The 9,800-nt window shown below is 52.0% G+C and overlaps 1 protein-coding gene across 1 annotated transcript; it reads right to left on the bottom strand.

The window, feature by feature from the left end:
* Positions 1 to 3,305: 3,305 nt before the first annotated feature.
* LOC122385641 (F-box/LRR-repeat protein 6-like) lies at positions 3,306 to 9,692 on the bottom strand. The gene is made up of 5 exons (XM_043374028.1): positions 9,545 to 9,692; positions 7,177 to 8,287; positions 6,497 to 6,804; positions 5,940 to 6,107; positions 3,306 to 5,527 (listed from the first exon to the last, which is right to left on the bottom strand). Exons 2-5 carry the CDS (start codon positions 8,285 to 8,287, stop codon positions 4,937 to 4,939), a joined length of 2,178 nt encoding a protein of 725 aa, XP_043229963.1. The 5' UTR covers positions 9,545 to 9,692; the 3' UTR covers positions 3,306 to 4,936.
* Positions 9,693 to 9,800: the final 108 nt, after the last annotated feature.

Here is a 9,800-nt window from a genome sequence, read left to right as displayed (position 1 = left end):
AGATCCGCATAAAATAAGTTACCATAAATGAATGAATGGATGACAGCAATAAACAGTCAACGTAGGTAATATTGATGTTTTAATTCTATAATGTTTAATGGCTAATGATGATGTTAAATGAAAGGTTCCGCTGATTTAGCAAACTTATCTCATAATTGTAGCTCAGTTGGTAGAGCATTGGACATAGTGAGAGCCCAGGTTCGAGACGCTCCGGCGCTCGATATTTGAGACTCCCGACTGGGATGGTCTGCGGTTGGTGGGAGCAGCCGCAGCCAGTTGAAGTCAGTTGAGTGGGACAGGCCGTGTCCAGCTTTGAAGGGCACGTTAAACTTTGGCATAATCTCCCGATACCCGGAATTGTGCGATCGGACGGTAGTGGTCGGGGTCTACGCAGCAAGCTCTGCTTAGCGTGGGCTCCGGCTCTGTCAATCCGTCCATTCAAACATTCGAGCTAAATTCTTAAAAAAAGACATCTTTACAGCCTTATAGGCTAGCTATCAAAGCCCATTGTTCCTCTTGCCATCGTAACGCAAAAATTGTTATTCTATGCCTACAAGAACGAGATTAAGTTTTTCGTGGCTCGCGAACCTTGTGTCAGACCGTTAATGGCCCTGGCGACTGTCATGGTTACCATTGATCCATGCAGTTGTCCAAGCCGTTGACCGTTTACATTGCGGGTGCATGATGGTCGCCCCACTGTGCACTGACGCAGCTGAATTGCCCTGTCAAAGCCGTATGCTTCGACCCGGATGGCCGGCGTGTGCCTATTGCGCGCGGACGCCCAGTACCTATCTACTTGACAAGCAACAAGTGAAGAGGTATCGGGCGACGATGTGCTCCTACCCGGCTAACATTTACTGACTTGAGACAGCGGCTCGAAAAATATTTCCTCGCCGTCGTAATATTTTTTAAACGAATTTATCAATCATTACCTAAGTGTGAGCTTTAATTGTTTATTATGGACTGAGATGGGAAATCAATGAAAGAAAGCCTAGGATAGGTTAAATTATCACGGACACTGACAGTCTGATGCGGTTACACTTTTTTAAACTCAATAATTTATAACCAACGTGTATTCGTTAAGCGTTCTAGTCAAGACTTTCTGAAGTTCAGTCGCACTCTCTAAGGATAACCGATAATGGATCAAGGTAGACCGGGACAAGTCGCCCCGCCGAGGTAACGCGCCTCACCGATGTTTCTCGGAACTGGCAACTGGCAAGGTTCTGAGGAAACATTCTCTGGTATATAAAACGTACACTATATGATCATTATCCCTATGAGCAGACTGGAAAGAAATTGTGATGCGTCCTTATAGAGATGAAGACAAAAATGTGTTTTTGGAGTGATTTTTATATTTTGTTGTCTGATTATACATCATAACGTTCTTTCATGGTGCATGTGAGGTAAATGGCTTTTATGTATTTTGAACTATTGTCTAACGCTTCCAATGCCGGGCTGATTCACGCTTGATTATATCTTGCTCGAGCGCACGGCGTTTTTCTCTAACCGCCAACTACGTGATGGGGTAAAACGCCCTGCAGTAGGTCGCTGGGCAAAAACTAAAAAGCCCCATGGGGCATTTTAGTTCGGCTTCGTTTCATTTCTTAAGTTTCATTTCTCAACTTCACATGAAGAAAATATTGGCAAAACTTTAAACTTAACTATGCTTATTCGCCACTTTGCCACAGACCCCGGGGCAAAGCGACCAGCGGCGATTTGCTTGCCTCCAATATGAGATACAGGATAGTTTCCTCATGTAGTAATGACGTTTTTGATCGTAAAAAATTAAAACCGGACGAATGTTTATTTTGCCATTGTTCACCAGTAGGTAAACGGTAAACAACGCAAGGACGTTCATGGAAAAACATTTGAATTGCATTATTTGGGCAGCGTATGTAACCGAAAAGTGGGCGAGATGAGCGCATACCGATACATTTTAACATCAAAAACGTTTGGTTTTTAAGGAATTAAGAGCTGTTCACTCTGCCCAGTCCGCTTTCCCCCACTTCTACCACCCGAGACAAAATATCTCCCAATAAATAAAATCCAGTCTAATAAATTCCAGTCTAATAAAATATCTGTTATTGATGGGTTAAAACGCATTTAAGTTGGTAGAGGAAATGTGCGATAACCACTCATTGTAACCATGAGAACACTTAAATAAACTTCCAAACGATTACGGCATAAATAGCATCTAAAAGCGCAAGAATATTGGGATGAAAAAAATAACGTGGCAAAATATGCCTTCTCGTCTGTAACGGAAAAAAGGCAACGAGTCGGAAACTCCGATCTGGCTCATTCACACGACCGCGAAGGGAAGCATAATTGGCAACTATGAACTTAGAGCTAACGTCAGTTGTGCTGGGCTAAAACGAAGGGTGGCCGCTTTGCCCCGGTCTCTCCTACTTGAAGTCATGCCCCTGACTGACAGGCGGGAGTATGTCCCCTCTCTGCCCGTGTCCCGGCACTGACCTTGCTGCGTTCCGCCGGCGGCGCGGCTGCCGGCGAGGGGCGGCGGCCGACACTGTGTCCGTGAGGTGCACAGTGCATACAGTGCGGTCTGCCCCTCCCCTCCTCCCCCCCCCCCCCGACCAGCTGGGACGGCAGTCAATAATGTGGGCAGACCGTCGCAGTCGGGAGCACACACACATACACACACCATATACACAGAAAGGCCACGCGGCTGTGCGGGGACCTGACAACCACCAACGCGACCGCCGGCCGCCGGAATTGACGGAACTGTATGTATGTATGTATGTATGTATGTATTGACACCAAAAGCCTTCCACATATGGCGTGGCGATAACTGGAGCCATGGACACAGCCAGCGGTTACCAGCACCCGAGTGGACCCGCTGTCGGCCCGTCCGTGCTGCAGTGGAGGTGACAGTTGTCATGACTACGCTGGGGGTCCCTTGTAAGGACGGCACGGCAGTTACGATACGGCGGAATCGGTTAATCAAAAAACAAGAAACCGAACGAAGGACTCTAATCAACGGCCAGGGATATACTCGGATGGTCAAGGAGGGCTGCATAATTTTACTAGACCAACAGTACGTGCAAGACGGCGCTAAAGTAACGGAGGAGTGTTTTGACTCTGATGAATATCGATACGATGCTGAGAATGCGGTCAGGGCCCGGTTTCTATAGTCACCCTCACTACCAGCTAAGTGATATGACGGGCGTCTGTATACAAGCAAACATTTTGAAAATCTTCAAATTCGTTTAAACATCTTCACTTCGACCCAACGTGCACATTTCAATCTGCATGTCCGTCCAGTGTCCACTCAGCATCCACACTCCGACCAGATTCCGAGATATATTCGCGCGTTTAAACAGACATATTAATATCGTGCTAGCGGCCAGGCTGTCTGCCAGTTAGTAACGACCCCGTCCTCCAACCGCGCGCGTATTCAGGAGCCACGTTTGGAACGCAATGGTCCTCAACACGAGACACGGTTATTCACATTTGTACACACGCTTTGTACAGCAGCTCGCGCCGGCCGCCTCTGCAGCGGGCGGTGTCGACCTGCCAGGGCGAGCACCCGCCCAGCTCACCCGCGACATACCCCGTCAGACTACAGCCAACAACAGAATTTACCGCCAGAACACAGACATTGAGCACCAAATGAACCGGTGACAAATTGCATCCATATAAAAGAAGCACTAAAACAAGCGGCAGGGCGAAAGTAGAAAGATGATTTGGCTTCGTCCATGCAAAACAAAATGCATACAGACAAGCGATTACACTCCACAGGATTTCCGCGAGAAAGCATTTGGCCTCCTACTTGCATGATAAAACGCTAGCACAACTACGAAATCATGGAAATAGATGTCATTTTCGATTAAGCCACAATCACGAGACACATCACCTATTGCAAACACAATCCCCCTCAATTATCGGACTGTCCGTAGCTCATCTCAGATGTTAATATAGCAGTCTAATCAACTGATCATTTGATCAACTGATTAAATGATCATCACTACAACACTAGCAGGTCAACGTCACGACAAAATCCAATGATGAAGCCGCACAGCAACTAGAGCTCATCGAGGCGCAGGCACAACCCAGCCGGTTGCGAAGCGGACTTGTGCGGCAGAGCCGAACCATACTGTGAATTACCCTCAACGCAGGAAGCAGATAACGCAGTAGATACAAAACGACATCAGTGGGTGCATTCTCAAACCTGAGCTTTCAACCTCAATAGGTACGGATCGATTTAGACCTTATAGACCCTTTGGGTAAATAATTTAAAAACACAACAAACCGAATTAAGTAAAACGTATAAAAGTAAAAAAGTGTCGTGATTTATGTCTGAGCAGAAATGTGGGAACACAGGCAAATGAAGGGGATAGCTGCAGCGCAAGTCATGTGATAGTCCGTATCCCCGGGCGGTCACATACTGTAAGCTACACACAGCTGTCACAAGCGCACAAGAGGCCGGTACAAACACATTGCCGACATATATACACAATACACATGTCCACGGACAATAATAATATAACAACACTCCGGCTGGCCAACTATATCGTCCCATTTAGGCAGGCTGGGTGTCCTCACTCATAGAGAACACGCCGGGCAGGCAGGTCAACATGTCAATCATGCACAGCTCGAACTCAGCTCGAACACAGCTCAAACACGACTCATACGCAGCTCAAACACGGCTCAAACGCAGCTCATGTGCGGCTCATATGCGGCACACACGCGGCTAGGTCGCAGTTAGAGCCTAGCTCGAGTGTGCAGGCCGGAGTGTCAGCCCGTCCCGAGCCAGTCCGCCACGGGACGCCGCTCGACTGGCCTCGCCGCGGAAGGCGCAGCGGCCGCGGGGAGCCGCCCAGCGCGCCGCCGAGCCACTGGCAGTAGGACGGTGCACGGCGCCGGGTCACGGCGACCGGCACCGGCGGCAGTCAGACTCACTGCGCGTCCACAGGCGCAGTTAGCCAGCCTCCTCGCTCGCCTGTTCGTTGAACTTGCCGGCAGCGATGTCGCGTCGCAGCGCCTCCAGCTCCGGGCCGCGGTAGACGCGCTTCACACCGCGCGGCAGCGCCCGGCACGAGGTGAGGTTCAGCTCTCGCAGCTCGGCACAGGCGGCCACCAGCCGGCAGACGGGCCCGAACGTGCCGGCCGCGCCGCACAGGTCCAGTTTGCGCAGCGGCGTCGGCGGCTGTCCGGGGTCGGGCCGCTCGGCCAGCGCCAGCAGCGCCGCGTCCAGCGCCTGCTGGTTGGCCGCGCCGCTCAGGTCGAGCTCCAGCAGACTGTGCCGCCACTTGCGCACCACCAGCTCCAGTCGGTCGGCGGAGGAGCGGGTGGCGTCACAGCCGGACAGAAACAGGTGCTGCAGGTTCCAGGCGGGCACCCGCACCAGACTGGAGTCGGAGAGCCGCTGGCAGCCGCGCACGTCCAGCAGTCGCAGCTGGTTGGACGCCTTGAGCAGGCGCTCCACGCCGGCGTCGTCCAGACCCCAGTGCCGGTCGCGCGGCACGGCCACACTGAGCTCCTCCAGCGCCGGAAAACCCTGCGATGACATCTGGGGACGGGAGGGGTCGTCAGGGAACGGCAGTAGACGAGAGGCCAGTGAACGGGTTCGACATTACGATAAATATTAAAACGTTACCCGCTCCACCCCCCCCCCCCACGCCCTATGATCGAACCTTGGGGACCGTGAACCATCAGTGGGACATGCGTTATAAAAGCGACCATAAATGACATCTCACAAGTCAGACTATTCACGAGAAAGATATCGAAATCCCAACACTGGTACCTGCTGCAATTTTTACAAACCATCATACAGACATGATCCATGTACCCAACTTTCCCACGAACATTCCTACTCGCCTCCACACATTCCAAAGGCCCCAAACCTATCAAGCCAAGATATCTGCCGATTCATCATATCAAGCCGTCCCCCCCCCCCCTGCCGCACGCAATAGAGGTCGCACCTGTTCCTTGAGGGGCGTGTCGGCCAGCCGCAGTTCGGTGTTGGTCCAGCGTAGCACGCGCAGTCGCGGACAGCCCTCTTGCAGCCGCTCCACGCGCACGGGCACGATGTCGCGGATGGCGTTAGTGATGTTGGACAGGTCCAGAACCTCCAGGTTTGGGCAGTGCTCCTGTGTATGAAGAGAGATGGTCAGGGTTCGAGGTCAGAGAAGTTGGTGAGACAGAAGGACATGTGCCCAGCCTCAGTTACATTCAGACACAATTGGGTCACATGGCACATCACATGGCAAACCGACACAAGTCACTTCAATTTAGAGCTTCAATTAGAGCTAGAGCTTCAAGTTCAATTGGAATGCCTCATTAGTAGATAGTGGAAACGAAAACTAGAATGTATATGTAGTAGGTAGTGATCAGCCCAAGTGAAGGAAAAAATTCCCAATGATACCCAAAACAAAAATCCGAACTTAGTGCAATTAGGTTAGCAAGAGTGGCCATATTAACACAAAATCATATCTAGGCATAAGATACTGTTCCACACATAAACCCTCTCTCCACTCACCGCTAGCGCCGCCAGAATCTGCTGCATGCCGGCCACAAAGTTGTGCGACAGCGTCAGGCTGACCAGTCGCGGCCCGAGCAGAGAGCTCAGCTGCTGGAGCGGGTGCGGGCCGACCGCGGCGCGCGCAGAGGTCGTGTTCGCCTGCAGGTCGGACAGGTCGAGCGACGAGAGGTGCTGGAGCTCTGCCAGCTGTACCACCTCCTCGCCGGTGAGGCTGCGACAGCCCGAGAGGCAGAGCGAGCGCAGCTGGGGCGCCCGGCTCACCAGTACTGGCACAGAGCGGGGGCTGAGCGCCGACGACCAGCCCGCTGCCGGGAGAGCGGGCGGGTGACACGGTCAGCCTGGACTGAGACGCAGTCAGTGGTTCAGAAACAACATGTGATACAACTCAAAGATACTCGTGATGCTCAAGGACAACATCAAAGACAGACAGATAAACTGCAATAACTTGATGCTTTGAAAAAGCGGATTTGCTGCGAAATACGGCAGATATAAGTCACTTACAGGATAAACTTTTCGGCGCAAGATAATAGCTAAAAATGGAAACATGGGTTAGGGCCAATATCTCCAGAATGCATATCTATCACAAGGAATCCACTGCCTATTTTCGGTAGCTCGCTCCGCAGATCCCTCAAACTATGCAACCACCTCCAGCCACCATTTACCACCGGCCCACTCACCGAGACTGAGCTCCTCTGTCTTCGACAGCCGGTTCTCGGCCAGCCAGATGAGCAGCCGCTCGTGTCGCATCTTATCCCGGATCAGACCGGTGGCCAGGTCCACTGTGCGCCACAGCTCGGGCAGCAGCGCCACCCTGCGCCACGAGCGACACACGCGCGACAGGCGCACCAGCGCCGGCACCGCACCGGTCGCGCGCACTACCTCACCGAAGATGCGCTCCAGCAGCTCGGGCGGCACGCCGTCGGCCCAGGGCCCCTGAGGTCGATCCGGGTCTTCCTCCTCCTCCGCGGCCAGTGAGGACGACTTGGAGCGGCGACGTCGCACCGGCGCCGCCGCCAGATCCTCTTCGTCCTCGTCGTCGCTGAGCCGCGACCGCCGCCAGCGTCGCCGCCGCTTGCCGCGCGGCGCACCGCCCGAGTCGGTCCGCCGGCGGCGCCGCGACCCGGGCGACACGTCATCGGCAGGGTCCAGCGTCTGTACCCGGATCTTGAGCTTGATGGAGCCGGCGTCTGGCGAGATTTGGCTGTGGTAGGTGGTGCGAGCGCCGCGCCCGCTGCCGCTGCGCCGGCGCAGGCCCTCGCCCAGCCGCGGGTGGAAGGTGGCGTCACACATGAGGCAGTCGCAGGCGGGCGCGCGGTGCGGTGACGCGGCGATGGCGTCCTGATCCTCGAGGACCCGCGGCGGCAAGACCCCCGGAGCGGGCGGAGACGGCGCTCCCAGCGGCGGCGAGCCGAGGCCGGCGGCGACCACCGGCGGGACGGCGGCGGCGGGGGCGGCGGACGGGGACGCCGTCACCATCGCCGGTGGGGAGGCGGTGACGGCAGCAGGCGGTGAGCCAGCCGCTGCGGACGGCGGCGAGACGCCCGGTCCGGGCGGCGGCGGCAGCGCGCGGCTCTCGGCCGCCGGGGTGCCCGGTGTCGGGCAGAAGCCGGCCGGCGAGTCGCCGCCGGCACTGGGCGTGTCGCCGCCCGCCGACGGCGTCTTCATGACGTCACTCTCGGAGCTGGAGCAGAGCGTGTTGGTGTTGCGCTCGTTGGAGCTGGGACTGTCCAGCCGCTCCACCAGCTCGAAGCTGGGGAACGCGGAGCGCTCGTCGGCGCCGGGATCCATCTGAAACACGTCATAGCTATAGTTGTGCTGTTCCCAATCACAAGAACAGTCATCACTCATCTTAGGCAATGTCATCTGAAAAGGTACCAAGCAGTAGAATGCTGTGCAGCATTGAAGTCAGAATCAAATACACAAATAAAAAAACAATTAAGTAAAAAACCCCTGCTAACTATGATAGATCTTCTCATTGCCAAATAATCTGCCTCAAAGATAATCAAATGAACCACTAAAAATTCAACCTTGATCACTTTTTACAAATATTTCCTGCTGAGCTAAGGCCAAGGCAGGATGAAAAACTGCATTTAGCCATACATATAGCTTCTGGGACTAGGAGTTGTTATAAGCAGCTCATTTCTAAAGCTTCTATTTAGTGCTTTAGATCCTTGAAGAACAATTTGAAATATACAAATCAGCACTAGCAGTTGCAGTAAGGATCAAATTCCAGACTTAACATACCTAGGAGGAACATTTAGCTTTCAGAAATGTCAGGATTTGATCATTGGGGAGTGATAACAAAAAGCAGCATGAGGTGACTATCTTCACAAGAGTCTGACCTATGGGCATTGGGTAGAAAAGCTGCAAATTGCAATGGTTCTTGGTATTTTAGAATGCGGGCCATAAGAAAACCAGATAATTCTCATTCACTAAAATATAAATCATTCACTATAACAATTCACTGCGCATATCATCCCACAAAAATATTTTAGAGCAGAACTCTTCTGTAAAACAAAGTGCAAATGACATTTTGTTTCAACAGATTGATCTATTGAGCATTCCCATAGAAGAATAAGTACCAAACATGAATATTTCTAGGAAAAGCAGGCATTACCTTAAATAAGCCAGAAAGACGCTGAAGGCTCGTCACATTAAAAACATTATTTTATTCCAAATCGGCATGGAAAATGGCTATTAAGCAGCACGCTCACCAAATTTGGCATATTTGATTTCCTTGTTAAATTCAAATGGTAGACTACCTCTGGAAGCATTTATGCCTGAAATATTTGATCAATTATTTCAGAAATTGTGACCTTTGAAACTACCTAAGTAAATTGAAGCTTTACTGAAGCCTTATCGATAAGCAATTAACATATTCAGTGTGAGAATATTGTTCTAATATTAGTGCAAAAGGTACCCACACATTCCAATATTTGTGAAAACAAGGAGCAAAACCTATACTCATCAATTCAATTGGTTGCGCTGGGCAATCGGTGACCCAGTTTCAAACGAAATGCAGCAGTAGTTTCAGTTTCAACTTACCACAGTGCAAGCTGAACTCCTCTGAATAAAAGCATCATAGAAAGGCAGTGTTTAAGTTTAATGAAAACAACACAAACTCAAAGAAGGCACACGTTATCCGACGCGCAAATCCTCCCATCCCCATTTGTTTTGGCCATGAGCCTTGCGCGGGACGCCGGTGAAAACAGGGCGCCGGAGGGCATATTAGTCACGTGACATTTGGAAGTGCTCCCCCTTCGTGGGTCTTCTACATGCTAAACGTCACGTGTAAATTTCA

Source organism: Amphibalanus amphitrite, unplaced genomic scaffold (assembly GCF_019059575.1).
Source record: "Amphibalanus amphitrite isolate SeventyFive unplaced genomic scaffold, NRLGWU_Aamphi_draft 000226F_arrow, whole genome shotgun sequence".
In the NCBI taxonomy this organism is placed as follows: Eukaryota; Metazoa; Arthropoda; class Thecostraca; order Balanomorpha; family Balanidae; genus Amphibalanus; species Amphibalanus amphitrite.
This window is presented reverse-complemented; position numbering and strand designations above follow the sequence as displayed.